The 21,791-nt window shown below is 38.3% G+C and overlaps 1 protein-coding gene across 1 annotated transcript in view; it reads left to right on the plus strand.

Moving 5' to 3' along the window:
* The first annotated feature begins 1,151 nt into the window (after nt 1-1,151).
* Nucleotides 1,152-21,791, plus strand: part of LOC124616452 — an 87,425-nt gene continuing 66,785 nt past the window's right edge. Inside the window, exons 1-2 of the mRNA XM_047144760.1 lie at nt 1,152-1,573; nt 2,576-2,837. Coding sequence (XP_047000716.1) covers nt 1,152-1,573; nt 2,576-2,837 — 684 coding nt within the window. The remainder of the gene's footprint in view (nt 1,574-2,575; nt 2,838-21,791) is intronic.

A 21,791-nucleotide genomic window follows, 5' to 3' on the forward strand; every position in this document is an offset into this window, starting at 1 on the left:
CAGAAATCCAAGGGAATTATATACCGAACCTACTTTGTCCCCATATTGGCATACGGAAGTGAGACATGGGTAATGCACAAAAGCGACAAAAGTAGAATACAGGCTAGTGAAATGAAGTTCCAGAGGAGCAGGTTGAGTGTAACAAGACGAGACAGATTGCGAAATGTGTATGTGAGGGAAATGGCGTATCATCACTTAACACAAACTCCGAAATCTACAGCACATCTATTCTTCCAAAAACGAGTGTAAATTTTAAAAAATACGAACTAAAAGCAACTAAAAAGATCGCTGTACAAAACAGATACAATGCTCGGGAAATATGTGACGAAATAAAATCTTGCGGAGAGAGAGTGGAAGCAGTAAGTGTCGTGAGAACTGAAAGTAAACAAGCCTCCGAAAAGTTCGTTACACCTAATATACAAGCAACTGTTAACAGAAACCTCGAGCGAAAACTTAACAACTCAGCCCATAATGTGCTCAAAACGTTAAAATCTGTTAATAATATAATACATAGAGACTGTGAAAAGAAAGAAGGTCGTATAATAGACTGCAAAACTTCGGAAGACTTGAGCACAACAAATAATGCTTTTACTGTACATATACTTGCCAACAGTCTCGGAAAAAGACTGGCAGAAACCCTATATAACTCAGGATGCAGTGTTACTAGCGTAATAAAACCTGATGCTCCACTGAAAGAGATCGTCAACAACTGCGAAAATCTGAGTATCAAGATAAAGAAAAATGATTGTGTTCTAATCCTAGGGGGCGGAGTGGACGTCCGCTGCAATGATGTATTATCAGCAAGACGAGCGCTAAGAGAGACGCTCGAAAAGCTCAAAAATGTACATGTGATGGTAACCAGCATTCCATACGATTTTTTTAAGAAATCTCGTGTTAACGAAGAAATAAAAAAAACTAACAGACTGCTTCACAAAATAACAAAGTGCTACCCAAATTCAACATTTGTCCAGCTAGATTTCAGAAAACAACATTTCATAAACAGTGGAGATCTCCTAAATAGAGCAGGACAACTGTATGTCTGTGCTCAAATTATGAAAACAATAAATAATATCAATGATCAACACGAACTGCCTGGTATCCTCACCATAGCAGTAACTGAGCAAATGGAAATTTGCAAGGAAACGTCTAAGATGAGAGAGATACCTAACATACCGGTACCAGTATCTGAAGGAGTGGTAGAATATGGGGTACCAGCAGAAATGTCAGGAACATCCAGCAGAGTTGAAGAGGAAACAATTTCTTCAGATGAGAAAGCCTACAAACCTAGTGTAAACTCATGTGCACCTGAAACCTCCAAGGATGAAGCTGTCAGCACATTCGACGCACTCAATGCTTCATGCTCACTTGTAACTAGGACTGCAACCACACCAACAGCCAAGAACCATTCAATTAGATCCAGAAACTCATCAGCTGCTCTGCAGACATCTCAAAGGAAGAGCCTCAGGATAAGAAGAACTGCTGTGCGTAGTGACTATTTTTTATGGGACCTTCGCAATTTGAAGAAGAAGAAAAGGCAGAATCTTTACAGTGTCAGCAACAAGAAAGTACAAAGGTAAATAGTGCAGCAAATCCACTACATGAAACTTTAACAGTTGTATACCAAAATGTGCAAGGACTAGAAAGTAAATTAGCTGAAATAGAAGTTCTATTAACTGACTATCTAAAAGACATTAACATACTATGCATAAGTGAGCACTGGGTAAAAGAAATGCAAGCGTCTAGCATAATTATTCCAAATTTTGAAATGATTAGCAAATTTTGTAGAATCAACCATAAAGGGGGTGGGACATGTATTTATGTTAGGACAGGGGTAGAATCAAAAGAAATTAAATGTAAACTAAAATGCATAGAAAAAGATTTTGAATACAGTGTATGTGAGCTAACCAAATTAAAAATTACTATTGTGTGTTTGTACCGATCACCACTGGGCAACTTTGCCATTTTTATGGAAAACCTTGAGGGACTGCTGAATGAACTTAAACATAATGTAATTGTTCTTGGTGATTTTAATGTTAACTTTAAGAATGATTGTAGTAAACAACAGCAACTGTGCAATCTGTTTTTGTGTCATAATATGATGGCAACTGTAAATGAAGTTGCCAGATGCGGAAATATGTCTGAAACTATAATAGATCAAGTATTTATAAACAAGGACAAGTGTGAATATAACACTGAAGTAATTGACACTGGTTTCTCGGATCACAAGGGTATCAAATTGAGTTTAAATGTCACATCTTACAAGGACCCTGTTATCAATAACAATTACAGAGAAAGGAGATTTATAAATGATGACAGCATAAGAATTTTTAATTACATTCTGGAAAATAACAACTGGGGTAGTGAATCAAGTGGTGATGTCAACAGAAAGTTTGACTCATTACTTGAAAGCTACAAACACTGCTTCGATGTTGCCTTTCCTATAAAGAGTCAAAACTAAACATAAAACCAAAACATGGGTTACACAGGGGATTAGAAAGTCATCAGACACTCTCAGAAAGTTAAATAAATCAGCCAGGAAGAATGTAGTACTGAAAGCACATGTGAAATGTTATAGAAGCCTGTACAAGAAAGTAATAATTGCAGCTAAGAAGCTTGATAATGATACCTATATTGAGAAAGGTCACAACAAAATGAAGTCAACTTGGGAGGTAATAAATAAAAATATAGGTAGACACAAAAGAAAAGATAACAGCTTTGTCATTAAAAGTGGGGGTAAAACTGTTAAGGACCCACTTCAGATTGCCAACATATTTAATGAACATTTCGCAAATATAGCCATAAATTTAATTAAAACTAAATGCAATTCCAATAGCAAGGTAAAAATCCCCATGAATGACATGACAATGTTCCTTTATCCAGTAACTGATTCAGAGGTACTAAATGCTATAAATAAGTTAAAAAATAAAATGTCATGTGGGTGTGATGGGATTCCTGACAAAGTCATTAAGCAAAGTGCAAGATACATAGCCTCGCATCTCACTGAAATTATAAATGAATCTTTTAAGACAGGGGTGTTTCCATCCAAACTTAAAATGTCTACTATAAAGCCACTTTACAAGAATGGTGATAAATATGATGTTAGTAACTTTAGGCCTTTATCAATGTTGTCAGGTTTCTCAAAATTAATAGAAAGGATAATGTATCAGAGACTATACAAATTTCTTATTAAGAATAGAATATTGGTTAATGCGCAAAATGGTTTCCGTAAAAATAAATCAACTGAAACAGCTATCTTCAATTTTTTGCAACTTGTTCTAAATTCCATAAACAGAAAGGAATTAAATTGTGTATTGTTTTTAGACTTATCAAAGGCCTTTGATGTCATCGACCATAAGTTACTGCTTAGGAAGTTATATGCCTATGGGATACGTGGAGTTGCCCACAAATGGTTTGAATCATATCTGTCAGACAGGTATCAGAAGGTGGAGATAAGCCAGGCAGATAGGACATATTCATCAAGATTCGAGAGAGTTTTGTATGGAGTACCCCAGGGATCTGTATTAGGGCCATTACTGTTTTTAATATTTATCAATGACCTACCAAGTCAACTATCTGAAGCAGAGGCAGTACTGTTTGCTGATGATACAAGTTTGTTTGTTAAAGCAAATAGTGAAGCTGACTTACAGGAAAAAGTCACATTAGCAACAGACGAAGCAGGCAGATGGTTTAATGAAAACAGACTCATTGTGAATGCCAAAAAAACAACGTGGATCAACTTCAGACATATTACAAATAAAATAAAAACTAACCTTACAGTAGAACTGGGTAAGTGTAAGATTGAACAAGCATCATACACTAAATTCTTGGGAGTATGGTTTGATGAACACTTAAGATGGGAAAAGCATGTAATATCATTGAACAAAAAATTAAGTCAAACATGTTATATACTTAGAATGCTTAAAAGCTCATGTAATATTAAAACAGTGTTATGTGTTTATTTCTCATTCATGCACAGTTTATTAAGATATGGCGTACAGTTTTGGGGGAACATCAGTCTAACAAAACACTCATTTAGACTACAAAAGAAGGCAGTCAGAATAATAAAAGGTATAGGATATAGAGACTCTAGGCAAGCATTCAAAGAATTAAAAATCATGACACTACCATCTTTATACATATATGAAAGCATATGTTTCTTAAAAGAACACGAGGAATTTTCTACATTAAACAGAGAATTTCACAACTATGAAACAAGGAATAGGAATGATTTCCACAGAGAAATTCATAAACCAGCTATGTATCTCAAAAGTGTACTATACCAACCCAAAATCCTCTACAGTGCTCTCCCCAAAGAACTAAAAATAATACCAAAACTGTACATATTTAAAAGAGAATTAAAAAACATGTTATTGAGCAATAGTTTTTACAGTATTGAAGAGTTTGTGAATCATTGACAATAAAAGCGCAGTTAATATTTCCCTGACATAATAAATATGTGTAACTGCTCACATTTAAATACTTGCTGTTTCTATGAAAGTGTGAAACTGTTAATGTAAGAATGTAAATAATCTTTGATGTGAGAATCACTAACTTTTTTTTTTTTGTACGTTGTTATCCTACTTGTATATTTTTATGTTAATGTTCTAAAAGTTCTATTAAAATTGTAATGTCTAAGTGGCAAGTAAATTAAATTACAAATTTTCATGTATATGTATTTTAAATTGTAATGTTTATTGACAAGTCCTATATCATTTCGATGATGTACTACAAGGACGCTAATAAACTGAATTGAATTGAACTTGTCATAGGCAAATATTCGATCTCCCAGTGCTCAATATGTGGGTGGAATAGCAAAAAGAGATCGACTAGCGGCGATATATTTTCCACAATGTGTGTAGAGTCTCTCCATAGAGACCTATACTGCACAGTAAAAGTTGCACAGTTTGACCACAATTAAATGCTAAAGTCATTTGTTAGAGGCACAAATTTATTCTCCCATGGTTCAATATGTAGATGGAATAGCGAAACAGATCAACTAGCAGGGTTGCAAGACATTTTCCACAATGTGAACAGAGTCTCGCCATAGCAATCCATATTTCTGAGTGCAAGAACACCAGTTCAGCAAATTAAACGCCAAAGTTACTTATCAGAGACACACATTTGTTTTCCCATTGTTTCATATGCAGGTGGAACAGCAAAAGGAGTCAAACCGCTTCTCTCTCTCTCTCTCTCTCTCACTCTCTCTCTTTCTCTCAATGTACATAAAACCAGGAGATGCACATTCATCTTCCTGATGGTGGGCAGTTCCTTTCTTATACATGACATTTCAACACAAATAACAATCGCCAGCACCAGATGCTTAACTACAGCACTCCCTGTATTTTAACACTGACCAGAAGTCAGGAACACTGACTTTCTGTTCCAACAAACAACTGACAACATAATCAAAGAGAAGTTAAGATATGTCTGCTGTAAGTGGTCTGTCCATAGCGATCCATATTGCAGAGTACAAGTCACACAAGTTCACACCCTCAACTGTTTAAAGTTACTTGACAGAGGCACATATTTGTTCTCCCATTGCTCTGTATGTAGATGGAATAGCTGGAGGGGTCGACTAGCAGCACTATAAGATAGTCTCCACAATATGTTATATGCAAAGCATACATAGTATATATAATAATATAAGATTTGAGACTTAGCAGAAGTGGCATCAAAGTCTTCAACATACACCTGTCTTATCTGATCAGTTGTTAAGGTGTTTGTACTGGAAAATGTGAAAGTATGTAGTTCAAACAGTCATGTGGGACACTTTGGCTCATAGTACCATACTAGCATTTGTAGTAGAAGTAGTAGTAGTAGATCCAATAATAGGCTCCATAGTGAATTCAGGTTGCAGTAGGTTTCCAGCTAACTGTACGATTCTCAGCCAGCTGTACAACATTCCTCACATCAGTTGTAGAGTTTTACATTGTACATAGGACATCTAAGATTTCCAGCAAATTTCTGTCCACTAGTCACCTGTAGCATTCAGCAATCAAGAATAAAGTCTCCCCTGTGAATTCCTAGCATGTTATTCACATCTGACATTCCAGCACAGTAAACCACTCAACAGGGTAACATCATTTCTATGACATCACACTGCAGGTAATAACCTGTATGGTTCTAAGTTTAGAATCCACAACATCTTCAATGACATCAGAATCCAAGTTGGCTGACCTGCTGTCATCTAGCACCTCCACTCATCCTCAGCCACAGGCTTGTTAGCTATCATGCAAACCCGCCATCGTGCACTATTCTCCATACTGAAAGGCTGATCACCACTGTCATTAAGCGTCATCAGAAATCTACCACCTCCAGGCAGAAAAAAATTTACTTGCACACTTGATTATAAGTATTAAAACATTCCTCTCTCTCAGTGTTTATTATTTGTTGTGTGTGTGTGTGTGTGTGTGTGTGTGTGTGTGTGTGTGTGTGTGTGTGTGTGTGTGTGTTTCATGGTCTTCTTTTTATTTATTCCTAGAGTAATAAGGCATCCTTTTGAGTAAAAATAGAGGAAAGAAAATCTTTACGTATCTCATGAAGACAAAATTGTGTACTTTTAACATAAATTATAGTGATAAAATGTAAATTTATTTATATCGTAGGTTAAAATATGTACTACCATTTATTCTACACAATTAAGTATTTACTTGAACTTACTTATGTGATGAAGATAAAAATTTTGCATTTTAATTTAAATCATAATGATCCCCCCCATGAACCATGGACCTTGACGTTGGTGGGGAGGCTTGCGTGCCTCAACGATACAGATAGCCGTGCTGTAAGTGCAACCACAACAGAGGGGTATCTGTTGAGAGGCCAGACAAATGTGTAGTTCCTGAAGAGGGGCAGCAGCCTTGTCAGTAGTTGCAGGGGCAACAGTCTGGATGATTCACTGATCTGGCCTTGCAACACTAACCAAAATGGCCTTGCTGTTCTGGTACTGCGAACGGCTGAAAGCAAGGGGAAACAACAGCCGTAATTTTTCCCGAGGGCATGCAGCTTTACTGTATGATTAAACAATGATGGCGTCCTCTTGGGTAAAATATTCCGGAGGTAAAATAGTCCCCAATTCAGATCTCTGGGCGAGGACTACTCAGGAGGACGTCGTTATCAGGAGAAAGAAAACTGGCGTTCTACGGATCGGAGCGTGGAATATCAGATCCCTTAATCGAGCAGGTAGGTTAGAAAATTTAAAAAGGGAAATGGATAGGTTAAAGTTAGATATAGGAGGAACTAGTGAAGTTACCTGGCAGGAGGAACAAGACTTTTGGTCAGGCGAATACAGGGTTCTAAATACAAAATCAAATAGTGGTAATGCAGGAGTAGGTTTAATAATGAATAAAAAAAATAGGGTTACGGGTAAGCTACTATGAACAGCATAGTGAATGCACTATTGTGGCCAAGATAGACACGATGCCCATGCCTACTACAGTAGTACAAGTTTATGTGCCAACTAGCTCTGCAGATGATGAAGAAATTGATGAAATGTATGATGAGATAAAAGAAATTATTCAGGTAATGAAGGGAGACAAAAATTTAATAGTCATGGTGACTGGAATTCAACAGTAGGAAAAGGGAGAGAAGGAAACATAGAAGGTGAACAAAAGACCTGGATAAACTGAAAGAACCAGAGGTTGTAGAGAGTTTCAGGGAGAGCATAAGGGTACAAATGACATAAATGGGGGAAAGAAATACAGTAGAAGCAGAATGGGTACCTTTGAGGGATGAAATAGTGAAGGCAGCAGAGGATCAAATAGGTAGAAAGACAAGGGCTGGTAGAAACCCTTGGGTAACAGAAGAAATATTGAATTTAATTGATGAAAGGAGAAAATATAAAAATGCAGTAAATGAAGCAGGCAAAAAGGAATACAAATGTCTCAAAAGTGAGACTGACAGGAAGTGCAAAATGGCTAAGCAGGGATGGCTAGAGGACAAATGTAAGGATGTAGAGGCTTATCTCACTAGGGGTCAGATAGATACTGCCTACAGGAAAATTAAAGAGACCTTTGGAGAAAGGAGAACCACTTGCATGAATATCAAGAACTTTGATGGAAACCCAGTTCTAAGCAAAGAAGGGAAAGCAGAAAGGTGGAAGGAGTATATAGAGGGTCTATACAAGGGTGATGTACTTGAGGACAATACTATGGAAATGGAAGAGGATGTAGATGAAGATGAAATGGGAGATATGGTATTGCGTGGAGAGTTTGACAGAGCACTGAAAGACCTGAGTAGAATCAAGGCCCCCAGAGTAGACAAAATTCCATTAGAGCTACTGACAGCCTTGGGAGAGCCAGTCCTGACAATACTCTACCATCTGGTGAGCAAGATGTATGAGACAGGTGAAATACCCTCAGACTTCAAGAAGAATATAATAATCCCAATCCCAAAGAAAGCAGGTGTTGACAGACGTGAAAATTACTGAACTATCAGTTTAATAAGTCACAGCTGCAAAATACTAACGCGAATTCTATACAGACGAATGGAAAAACTGATAGAAGCCGACCTTGGGGAAGATCAGTTTGGATTCCATAGAAATGTTGGAACACGTGAGGCAATACTGACCCTATGACTTATCTTAGAAGAAAGATTAAGGCAAACCTACATTTCTAGCATTTGTAGACTTAGAGAAAGATTTTGACATTGTTGATTGGAATACTCTGTTTCAAATTCTGAAGGTGGCAGGGGTAAAATACAGAGAGCGAAAGGCTATTTACAATGTGTACAGAAACCAGATGGCAGTTATAAGAGTTGAGGGACATGAAAGGGAAGCAGTTGTTGGGAAGGGAGTGAGACAGGGTTGTAGCCTATCCCTGATGTTATTCAATCTGTATATTGAGCAAGTAATAAAGGAAACAAAAGTAAAGTTTGGAGTAGGTATTAAAATCCATGGAGAAAAAACAAAAACTTTAAGGTTCGCCGATGACATTGTAATTCTGTCAGAGACAGCAAAGGACTTGGTAGAGCAGTTGAACGGAATGGACAGTGTCTTGAAAGGAGGGTATAAGATGAACATCAACAAAAGCAAAATGAGGTTAATGGAATATAGTCGAATTAAGTCGCGTGATGCTCAGGGGATTAGATTAGGAAATGAGCCTCTTAAAGTAGTAAAGGAGTATTGCTATTTGAGGAGCAAAATAACTGATGATGGTTGAAGTAGAGAGGATATAAAATGTAGACTGGCAATGGCAAGAATAGCATTTCTGAAGAAGAAAAATTTGTTAACATCAAGTATAGATTTAAATGTCAGGAAGTCATTTCTGAAAGTATTTGTATGGAGTGTAGCCATGTATGGAAGTGAAACGTGGACGATAAATAGCTTGGACAAGAAGAGAATAGAAGCTTTCGAAATGTGATGCTACGGAAGAATGCTGAAGATTAGATGGGTAGATCACATAACTAATGAGGAGGTATTGAATAGAATTGGGGAGAAGAGGAGCTTGTGGCACAACTTGACTAGAAGAAGGGATCGGTTGGTAGGACATGTTCTGAGACATCGAGGGATCACCAATTTTGTATTGGAGGGCAGTGTGGAGGGTAAAAATCGTAGAGGAAGACCAAGAGATGAATACACTAAGCAGATTCAGAAGGATGTAGGCTGCAGTAGGTACTGGGAGATGAAGAAGCTTGCACAGGATAGAGTAGCATGGAGAGCTGCATCAAACCAGTCTCAGGACTGAAGACCACAACAACAACAACAACAACAACGACAAAATGTAAATTTCACTATTTAATTGTGTCACTGGGTTAAAATGTGTACTTCCATTCATTCTGCTATTTTAAGTATTCACTTGAACTTATTCCAATAAAATGCTGGTTGTAATATTGTCCGCAATCAGTCGTTCATAGAAAATACGTATTTGTATGATATTTATAGAAAATACGTATTTGTATGATATTTAAAATGCTCATATAATTTTGTATTATTTCACTCGACTTGTTCTATATTACTAGTACGACCGTTCTGCAATGTGTAATTGATAGGGCCAAATAAAAAATTAAATGAAATTGAACTATAGATTTGTGCATGTGTGCTATACCTAAGTCTGTTAATATTACTCTAATACACAGATATTCCATACAAGTTAAATTTACAGACAGTATTCCCAAGCCTATTGGTGCTCCAATTGGTTTGCATGAAATACATGCTGAAATTGAAGCATATAAAACAGTTATCCAGGAACTATTGCAGAGTGATGAATGGCATTTAGTAGAAAAAAGAGAATGACAATGTGTTTTTAATTATGGTTATTTAATTTCCACTGTTCACAAAGTAAAATGTATACTAATAATTTATAAAAGTTGTACATAATAATTAATATTTTTATATGTTACATTGGGTTTTATTCCATCATTAATATATCCCATGAGACTTAGTGGTTCAGATGTTGGAGAGAGAGAGAGAGCCTTAGTAGTTCATACATTTGCAGTGTCAGAGAGAGACTTTACAGTCAAGTTGCTGCTGTTGCTATGTCCGACAGACTTAGTATATTTTACACAAAATGAGATTTTTATCCTGAAATGTCTAAGAATTATATTTTCTGGTACAGTTTTTTCCAATGTAAAACCATTATTAAGTGTCTTCGTATCACATTCCTACAGCAGTGGGAAGAGTCAGTGACGCATTCAGGAAGGTAGATTTCAGATGAGGTGGTGAATAGATGTTTGAAATTCTAAGAAAATAAGCTAGGCTATAACAAAAAGGAATTTTCATAAAATAATTTGTAGAAGAACCTATTGAAATGTAAGCTCAAGAGCGAGATGGTTGGATTGAGAATGGGTGAGACAAAGTTACAGTTGATCTTGTACATTAAAGAAGAATGGACATCTACTGTGATATTCCAGACAGCTGTTCCATCAGAGCAACAATTTTAATGTTAGCCAACCACAACTAATATGGCTTGTTCATGAGTGTGTCATATGCTTTCTTGCAGATTTTACCCAGTATTCCTCCTGCTATCGCATTGTCATCCCCATGTAGTGGATATGGTTTTTCAGCCTTGACATAGATGAACTTGAAAAATTGTTAAACGTACCACACACATTTTGACAGTGTTCACCAGTCAGACTCAATCATCCCGCCAAGAAGTTGAAGCATACATAACGAATCACAAAACATGTATATGTATTGAATGTGTTTGGTTTCAGAACTATATTTACTATTTTTAGTGGAGAATTCATTATTGTCATTACAATATTCATTACAAAAGCATCTGGAGAGGGGGAGTTTGTGCTTCTGTAAGTGTAAATTTTGTTTGATTTTGGTACTATATTCAATGCTTTCAAAAAAATGTTTCGGCCTGCTGGTACAATATTCACGGTAGCAAGCATAAGATCACACTTTGAGAGTGAGTTTACACTAATTTAGATTGAGGTCCTTGCATGAAATGTGGACGTTTCTGCTGCAGATCATCAAGTAACTACATTTAGCTCACACCAAACATGTATTGGCTAAAAATTGAATGGCAGTTTCTTAGACATAGAAGTACCATAACATGACAGAAAATTCAATTGGCTTGCTTATGGAGGTGATGCTGGTGGCTGGCTACTTGCCACAGACCTCCTCCGCTAAGCACTGAAGCATGTGTGTGAATCCCACAGCTGTAAACTATTTGTGGAAACACAAAGCTTACCCCTTCTGCTATGAGAGTGTGGTGGAGGCTATTGACTGAAAGTAAACCCACTAGATGGCAAGGGACTCTGATGGTGATTGTGGGTCAGTTTTTAGTTTTGAAACGTCATATAAAAGTACCATACTGCACACTATTCTCAAAGAAAGTATCGTAATTTCATCAAAATCGTAATTTCATTCAATCAAAGTCTGACCTTTTACCTACTCTGTTGCTCTCAAATTATCACCAGATATCATGCAACATATATGGTGTAAGCAAAAAAGTAGTACATATGACAGTGATTTTATCATATTGGCATGACAGTAGAACTTGTATTTTATGAAAAATTCTATAAACCAAAATTTATAAATCTGTCTTCAATAAGTCAAATATAATTGATTGGTACTGCCCTACGATCAAAAGAAAACATCTTAGTCCACATAGAGTTATTTTAACTATTTCTTTAAAGAAAATGTAGCAAAATACTTTAGATCAAAGGACAAAATTAATGTACTTAGTTAGGAATTCACTGCTTTTTCTCATAACACCAGTGAAATGCTTCTTGTAACAACATATTACAATGTCTTGCTCCCAAATTTAACTTTCATACAGGACATTCTACCCTCAGCATACAAAAATATGCTACAACAAAAATTATTTCTTGCCCTATTTTGCAAGAATTTTTTAAGCCCGAAATGGTAGGTGCTTCAAGTGTAGAACTGTCATATCACTCATCCACAGAAGTTGTGGTGACAGCAACAGTACTGTGGGAACAGAGCCCATATAGGAAAGAGTCAGAATAGAGTGCACCAGAAATTAAGTATGGATACACACAACCAGGGAAGACTCCATTTCACACTTGGTGTACCTACCAAAGTCAGCAGATCCTCTACCTATTCCATGTGCAAGATTATCAGTTTTATCACGCATTTTGTCCTTTAGTCTCTGATTATTACAAACCTTTTGCATTCATTAGTTTTAATATCACATAATAGATTATACAATTGCATATGGAAAACTGGTTTTCAAGTCTTTCAAATTATGTTACAAGATGAAACAAGTCGTTCATTCTTACACGTTTTCTTGAAAACTGAGTTATTTGGTTACTTATGTAAAAAATATTAGTCATAAATTATGCCAAAAATGCAAACAAAACTGAAATCTGCTATAAAGTGCTGTTCATTAACTATTTGGCACTGTTATATTTAAAAAAGTTTCTTTCACATCTACATAAAGTGCACTGATGTAATGGGGCATATGAAAGTTCAAAACATATACAAAATTATATTAAACATCAAACAAATTTCTATCATAGTAAACACAAGTAACTTATAAACAGCACAAAAAATTGCAGTTATTTTATGAGAAATGGTATGATGCTATCCACACATCCTCCCAAACCTAGTACACAAGAAATGTCAAAGTTTCACTGGATGACAAATAATGCTCAACAGCAAAAAGAACTGCTCTAATGTCTGGTCATTTTTCAGATCCCATAGTCATACCACAAAGAAAATTATACATTGAAGAGCCAAAGAAACTAATACACCTGCCTAATATCGTATAGGGCCCCCGCGAGCACGCAGAAGTGCTGCAACACGACATTGCATGGACTCAACTAATGTCTGAAGTAGTGCTGGAGGGAAATGACACCATGAATCCTGCAGGGCTGTCCATAAATCTGTAAGAGTATGAGGTGGTGGAGATCTCTGCTGAACAGCACATTGCAAGACATCCCAGATATGCTCAATAATGTTCATGTCTGGAGAGTTTGGTGACCAGCGGAAGTGTTTAAACTCAGAAGAGTGCTCCTGGAGCCACTCTGTACCAATTCTAGATGTGTGGGATGTTACATTGTCCCTCTGGAATTTCACAAGTCCATCAGAATTTACAATGAACAGAATGGATGAAGGTGACTAGACGGGATGCTTACATACATGTCACTTGTCAGAGTCATATCTAGAGTATCAGGGGATCCATAATCACTATAACTGCACACACCCCACACCATTACAGGACCTCCACCAACTTGAACAGTCCCCTGCTGACATGCAGGATCCATAGATTCATGACTTTGTCTCCATACCTGTACACGTCCATCCACTCGATACAATTTGAAATGAGACTCATCTGACCAGGCAACATGTATCCAGTCATCAACAGTCCAATGTCAGTGTTGATGGGCCCAGGCATGTAAAGCTTTGTGTCGTGCAGTCATCAAGGGTACACAAGTGGGTGTTTGACTCTGAAGACCCATATCGCTGCACTTTCATTGAATGGTTCAGACACTGAAATGATCGGATGGCATTGTTGGCTGGGAGGCCCCTTTTGGGGGAGTTCGGCTGCCGTATTGCAAGTCTTTTTTAGTGGAAGCCACTTCGGCGACTTGCAGGTCAATGATGAAGAACATGATGATGAAGGACACACTACACCCAATCTCATGCCAGGAATCAAACCCGGGCCCCTTGTGCAGTATGTGGAAATGCTACACTACAGTATGGAGGCTGATGGTTCAGACACTGACACTTGTTCATGGCCCAGCACTGAAATCTGCAGCAATTTGTGAAAGGGTTGCGCTCCTGTCATGTTGAATGATTCTCTTCAGTCATTGTTGGTCCTGTTATTGCAGGACGATTATCCAGCCACAGCGATGTCAGAGATTTGATGTTTTACCAGATTCCTGATATTCATAGTACACTCGTGAAATGGTCGCAACTTCGTCACTACCGCAGTGATGCTGTGTCCCATCGCTCATGCGCCGACAATAACACCACATTAAAATTCACTTAAATACTGATAAAATGCCATTGTAGCAGCAGTCACTGATCTAACAACTGCACCAGACACTTGTTGTCTTATGCAGATGTTGCACACAAGAGTGCCGTATTCTGCCTGTTTACATATCTGTGTATTTGAATACACATATCTATACCAGATTCTTTGGTGCTTTAGTGTATTATAACTGAATAAATGCTCAGCAATTGATTGCAATTACTCTAAGCATTGATAAATAACATTGTAAAAAAACTAATTAGTTCTCATGAAAGAACATAATAAAATATAAATTGTTAGTTATTTACAACATGTAGCAACCTACACAGATCAACCAAAAATAATAAGTTACCACATTTAACCCCCCCATGAACCATGGACCTTACCATTGGTGGGGAGGCTTGTGTGCCTCAGCGATACAGATAGCTGTACCGTAGGTGCAACCACAACAGAGGGGTATCTGTTGAGGGGCCAGACAAACGTGTGGTTCCTGAAGAGGGACAGCAGCCTTTTCAGTAGTTGCAGGGGCAACAGTCTGGATGATTGACTGATCTGGCCTTGTAACACTAACCAAAACGACCTTGCTGTGATGGTACTGTGAACGGCTAAAAGCAAGGGGAAACTACAGCCGTAAATTTTCCTGAGGGCATGCAACTTTACTGTATGACTAAATGATGATGGAGTCCTCTTGGGTAAAACATTCCGAGGTAAAATAGTCTCCCATTCAGATCTCCAGGCGAGGACTACTCAAGAGGATGTCATTATCAGGAGAAAGAAAACTGGCATTCTACGGCTTGGAGCGTGGAATGTCAGATTCCTTAATTGGGCAGGTAGGTTAGAAAATTTAAGAAGGGAAATGTATAGGTTAAAATTAGATATAGTGGGAATTATTGAAGTTCGGTGGCAGGAGGAACAGGTGAGTACAGGATTATAAAAGTTAACATTTATACATTTTCACATACTTATGTAGCAATGGATATTTGGTTCTATGTTTTCCATATGGTATCAGTCATTTCATATGATACAAGATCGGTTAGTACATTTGTCTCACCATAACCAGTTTTATTACAGTACCCCCTCGTGCATTGTATGTAATGGCAACAAATGAACCTGATCTCTTAGAGGATATCCACATCAAAACTGGTATCAGAGAGCATTAGGGGGTCGTGGCATCAATGATTACCAAAGTACAAAGGACAACTAAAACAAGCAGAAAGATATATATAAGTGTTCAGTAAACTAGATTAAAAATCTGTAATGTCATATCTCAATGAGGAATTTGAAACTTTCAACATAGGGCGGGAGAATGTAGAGGAACTGTGGCTCAAGTTCAAAAGAATAATTGACCATGCACCGGATAGAGATGTACTCAGAAGTACAGTTAGTATCTAGTTCCTAGGAAATGTTGAGAGGAACTGAAATTGAGGATAGCAAAGAAAAATCTGAAATGCTTAAGTCCATTTTCAAGTGTTCCTCTACAAAGGAAAACGCCACAGAATTGCACCAATTTCATCCTTGCACCAGTAAAAGGGTGAGTGAAATAAGTATTAGTATCAGTGGTGTTGAAAAACAGCTGAAATCACTAAAAGTGCGCAAAGCTCCAGGGTCCAGTGGAATTTCCATCAAATTCTATACTGAATATGTAGCTAATTAGAATTTCTATCAAATGCTGTACTGAATATGCAGCTGAGTTAGCCCCTTTTCCAACTATACTCTATCATAGATCTCTCAAATAAAAAACTGTGCCCAGTTCTAGGAAAAGAGCACAGGTCAACCTGTCTACAATAAGGGTAGTAGAACTGATCCACAAAACTATCGTACAAAATCTCTGACACAATTTTGTTGTGGAATTTTAGAACATACTCTGAGCTCAAACATAATGAGGTATATGGAACAGAATGACCTCCTACATGCCAATCAGCATGGATTCTGAAAAATCGATTATGTGAAACCCAACCCACAATTTTCTTACATGACATACTCAAATCTTTGTATCAAGGCAATTAGGTAGATGCAGTTTTCTTGATTTCTGAATAGCATTTGAATCAGTACCATACCAACAACTATTGTCAAACGTACAGTCATATGGGATATCAAGTGAAATTTGTGATTGGATTGAGGATTTTTTGGTAGGGAAGATGCAGCAAGTTACCTTGGATGAACAGTCAGCATCAGATGTTGAAGTAACTTCAGGTGTACCCCAGGGAAGTGTATTGGGACCTTTGCTGTTCACATTATACATTAATGACCTTGCACACAGTATTAATAGCAACCTCAGAATTTTTGGAGATGATGCAGTTATGTGTAATGAAGTAAAATCTGAAAGAAGCAGCATAAATATTGAGTCAGATCTTGACAAGAGAGTCAGATCTTGACAAGATGTGTGGCAAACGTGGTGGTTGCCATAGAATTTTGAAAGAGGGGGGTGTTCTGTGTAGACTGTAAGTTATGGTTTCATTGGGGCGAATGCAGTGGTGAGGAAATGAGGGCAGAAAATGAGGCTCTTCAATGGCAGTGTAGGTTATGTAGAAAGGACAGAAAAATCGCGGAACAGGAGGCAAAAATCTGTGACCTTAAGGCTGAATTAGAAAATGTGAACTTGGAATTATGTAGGTTAAGAGAGGAAAAAGAGACTAGGATCTGGGAAAAGGTAGCAAGCAAAGGGCGAAAAAGGGAACCAGCTGAAAAAACTCCAGAAATTCAATTAGTAAATCAGTTTGGCTTGCTATCTGAAGTGGAGGAAGGGCCTCATCCAGATGTAGTTGAAAGTAGGTTGAAGCAGAATATTAGCTTAAAGAAAAAAAAGACAGCTTGGGATCAAACCAGAATAGGAAAAGAAGAATTCTGCTTATAGGCATCAGTCATGGGAGGTGTGTGGGGCAGCAGCTTCGGGAGAAATTAGGTGCAGGGTACCAAGTCACAAGTTTTGTGAAACCAAGTGCTAGCCTTAGCCAGTTGACAGAAAACATAGGTCAGCTATGCAGGGACTTTGAGCAGGAAGATCAGGTAATTATAGTTGGGGGAGGGGGGGGGGGAGGGGGGGGGGGCGGCAGGAAACAGCCTCGCTGTGAGTCCAAGATACAGTATTAGGAGTGACATGGATAAAATGTGAGCAGAAACTGAGCACACAAATGTGGGGTTTGTGGAAGTCCTTCAGCACCGTGATCAGCCCTGGGTAAACATTGCTGTAAGGCATGTTAACACTGAGCTGAACAGGATGCTCCAGACACTGGCAAAATCTCACATATAAGTGTTGTTCCAGTAAATGCTATTGGTAGGTGGGGATACACTACATATGGCCTGCACCTGAATAGGATGGGGAAAAGTAAGTTAGTTTCTCTATTGGCAGAAACTGTAAGGGGGCCCACAGTCATACAAGGGGTGATCCCTGTGGTTAATGAGTCCAGGCAGACAGGTTTCTTAGGTTAAAGCAAAAGTCCAGACAGATGACAATCAAGATAAATGGAATAAAAGAAACTGCATGTACAGTTAATTGGGGTAAAGCTAAGGGCAGTATCAACATACTTCACCAAAATATCAGAAGGAATAAAAAATAAAATAGATGAACTATCAGTGTGTTTAGATGATCTCAAAAATAAGAATGAGATTGATATAATCTGTCTGTCTGAACACCATGTAACTGTGGACATGGATAGTGTCAGTGTACGTTGGTATAATTTAGCATCTTACACTTGTAGATGAACCATGGACCTTGCCGTTGGTGGGGAGGCTTGTGTGCCTCAACGATACAGATAACCGTACTGTAGGTGCAACCACAACAGAGGGGTATCTGTTGAGAGGCCGGACAAACGTGTGGTTCCTGAAGAGGGGCAGCAGCCTTTTCAGTAGTCGCAGGGGCAACAGTCTGGATGATTGACTGATCTGGCCTTGTAACACTAACCAAAACGGCCTTGCTGTTGTGGTACTGTGAACGGCTGAAAGCAAGGGGAAACTACAGCCATAATTTTTCCTGAGGGCATGCAGCTTTACTGTATGATTAAATGATGATGGAATCCTCTTGGGTAAAATATTCCGGAGGTAAAATAGTCCCCCATTTGGAACTCCGGGCAGGGACTACTCAAGAGGACGTCGTTATCAGGAGAAAGAAAACTGGGGTTCTACGGATCGGAGCATGGAATGTCAGATCCATTAATCGGGCAGATAGGTTAGAAAATTTAAAAAGGGAAATGGATAGGTTAAAGTTGGATATAGGAGGAATTAGTGAAGTTAGGTGGCAGGAGGAACAAGACTTTTGGTCAGGCGAATACTGGGTTATAAATACAAAATCAAACAGGGGTAATGCAGGAGTAGGTTTAATAATGAATAAAAAATAGGGGTACGGGTAAGCTACTATAAACAGCATAGTGAATGCATTATTGTGGCCAAGATAGACATGAAGCGCATGCCTACTACAGTAGTAAAAGTTTATATGCCAACTAGCTCTGCAGATGACGAAGAAATTATTCAGATAGTGAAGGGAGACGAAAATTTAATAGTCATGGTGACTGGAATTCAACAGTAGGAAAAGGAAGTGAAGGAAATGTAGTAGGTGAATATTGGTTGGGGGGAAGAAATGAAAGAGGAAGCCGCCTGGTAGAATTTTGCACAGAGCACAACTTAATCATAGCTAACACTTGGTTCAAGAATTATAAAAGAAGGTTGTACACATGGAAGAAGCCTGGAGATACTGACAGGTTTCAGATACATTATATAATGGTAAGACAGAGATTTAGGAACCAGGTTTTAAATTGTAAGACATTACCAGGGGCAGATGTGGACTCTGACCACAATCTATTGGTTATGAGCTGTAGATTAAAACGGAAGAAACTGCAAATAAGTGGGAATTTAAGGAGATGGGACCTGGATAAACTGACTAAACCAAAGGTTGTACAGAGTTTCAGGGAGACCATAAGGGAACAATTGACAGGAATGGGGGAAAGACATACAGTAGAAGAAGAATGGGTAGCTCTGAGGGATGAAATAGTGAAGGCAGCAGAGGATCAAGTAGGTAAAAAGACGAGGGCTAGTAGAAATCCTTGGGTAACAGAAGATATACTGAATTTAATTCATGAAAGGAGAAAATATAAAAATGCAGAAAAAGATACAGGCAAAAAGGAATACAAACGTCTCAAAAATGAGATCGGCAGGAGGTGCAAAATGGCTAAGCAGGCATGGCTAGAGGACAAATGTAAGAATGTAGAGGCTTATCTCACGAGGGTTAAGATAGATACTGCCTACAGGAAAATTAAAGAGACCTTTGGAGAAAAAAGAACCACGTGTATGAATATCAAGAGCTCAGTTGGAAACCCAGTTCTAAGCAAAGAAGGGAAAGCAGAAAGGTGGAAGGAGTATATAGAGGGTCTATACAGGGGCGATGTTCTTGAGGACAATATTATGAAAATGGAAGAGGATGTAGATGAAGATGAAATGGGAGATATCATACTGCGTGAAGAGTTTGACAGAGCACTGAAAGACCTAAGTCGAAACAAGGACCCGGGTGTAGACAACATTCCATTAGAACTACTGACAGCCTTGGGAGAGCTAGTCCGGACAAAACTCTACCATCTGGTGAGCAAGATGTATGAGACAGGCGAAATTCCCTCAGACTTCAAGAAGAATATAATAATTCCAATCCCAAAAAAGCAGGTGTTGACAGATGTGAAAATTACCGAACTATCAGTTTAATAAGTCACAGCTGCAAAATACTAATGCGAATTCTTTACAGACGAATGGAAAAACTGGTAGAAGCTGACTTCGGGGAAGATCAGTTTGGATTCCATAGAAATGTTGGCACACGTGAGGCAATACTGACCCTATGACTTATCTTAGAAGAAAGATTAAGGCAAACCTACGTTTGTAGCATTTGTAGACTTAGAGAAAGCTTTTGACAATGTTGACTGGAATACTCTGTTTCAAATTCTGAAGGTGGCAGGGGTAAAATACAGGGAGCAAAAGGCTATTTACAATTTGTACAGAAACCAGATGGCAGTTGTAAGAGTCGAGGGACATGAAAGGGAAGCAGTGGTTGGGAAGGGAGTGAGACATGGTTGTAGCCTCTCCCTGATGCTATTCAATCTGTATATTGAGCAAGCAGTAAAGGAAACCAAAGAAAAATTCAGAGTAGGTATTGAAATCCATGGAGAAGAAATAAAAACTTTAAGGTTCGCCGATGACATTGTAATTCTGTCAGAGACAGCAAAGGACTTGGAAGAGCAGTTGAACGGAATGGACAGTGTCTTGAAAGGAAGATATAAGATGAACATCAATAAAAGCAAAACAAGAATAATGGAATGTAGTCGAATTAAGTCGGGTGATGCTGAGGGAATTGGATCAGGAAATGAGACACTTAAAGTAGTAAAGGAGTTTTGCTATTTGGGGAGCAAAATAACTGATGATGGTCGAAGTAGAGAGGATGAAATGTCGTGTGACGAGGGCCTCCCATTGGGTAGACCGTTCGCCTGGTGCAAGTGTTTCGATTTGACGCCACTTCGGCAACTTGCGCGTCGAAGTAGAGAGGATATAAAATGTAGACTGGCAATGGCAAGGAAAGTGTTTCTGAAGAAGAGAAATTTGTTAACATCAAGTATTGATTTAAGTGTCAGGAAGTCGTTTCTGAAGGTATTTGTATGGAGTGTAGTCATGTATGGAAGTGAAACATGGACAATAAATAGTTTAGACAAGAAGAGAATAGAAGCTTTCGAAATGTGGTGCTACAGAAGAATGCTGAAGATTAGATGGGTAGATCACATAACTAATGAGGAGGTATTGAATAGAATTGGGGAGAAGAGGAGTTTGTGGTACAACTTGACTAGAAGAAGGGATCGGTTGGTAGGACATGTTCTGAGGCATCAGGGGATCACCAGTCAGTACTGGAGGGCTGCGTGGAGGGTAAGAATCATAGAGGGAGACCAAGAGATGAATACACTAAGCAGATTCAGAAGGATGTAGGCTGCAGTAGGTACTGGGAGATGAAGAAGCTTGCACAGGATAGAGTAGCATGGAGAGCTGCATCAAACAATCTCAGGACTGAAGACCACAACAACAACAACAACAACTCTTGTAGATCTAGGATGGATAAAGGAGGAGTTGCCATTTTCATAAAACAAGGGTATAAATGCAAAACTGTAGAAGTAAGCAAGTTTTGTGTTGATCAGCACATCAAGGTTTGTGCATGTGAACTTCAGCTAGATAATGTAGTACTGATATTAGCAACACTCTACAGGTCCCCATTAGGAGACTGGGAGCTGTTCATAAAAAAGTTTGACTCCCTATTATGCTGTCTGTCAGACAAAAAGAAGAAGTTATTAATCTATGGTGATTTCAATGTAAACTTTCTAAGTAATTCTGACAGGAAAAGTGAACTAGAAGTGTTATTAACAACATATAACTTAGAATCAGTGATCAGTT

The sequence above is a fragment of the Schistocerca americana genome, chromosome 5 (genome assembly GCF_021461395.2).
Source record: "Schistocerca americana isolate TAMUIC-IGC-003095 chromosome 5, iqSchAmer2.1, whole genome shotgun sequence".
Classification (NCBI taxonomy): domain Eukaryota; kingdom Metazoa; phylum Arthropoda; class Insecta; order Orthoptera; family Acrididae; genus Schistocerca; species Schistocerca americana.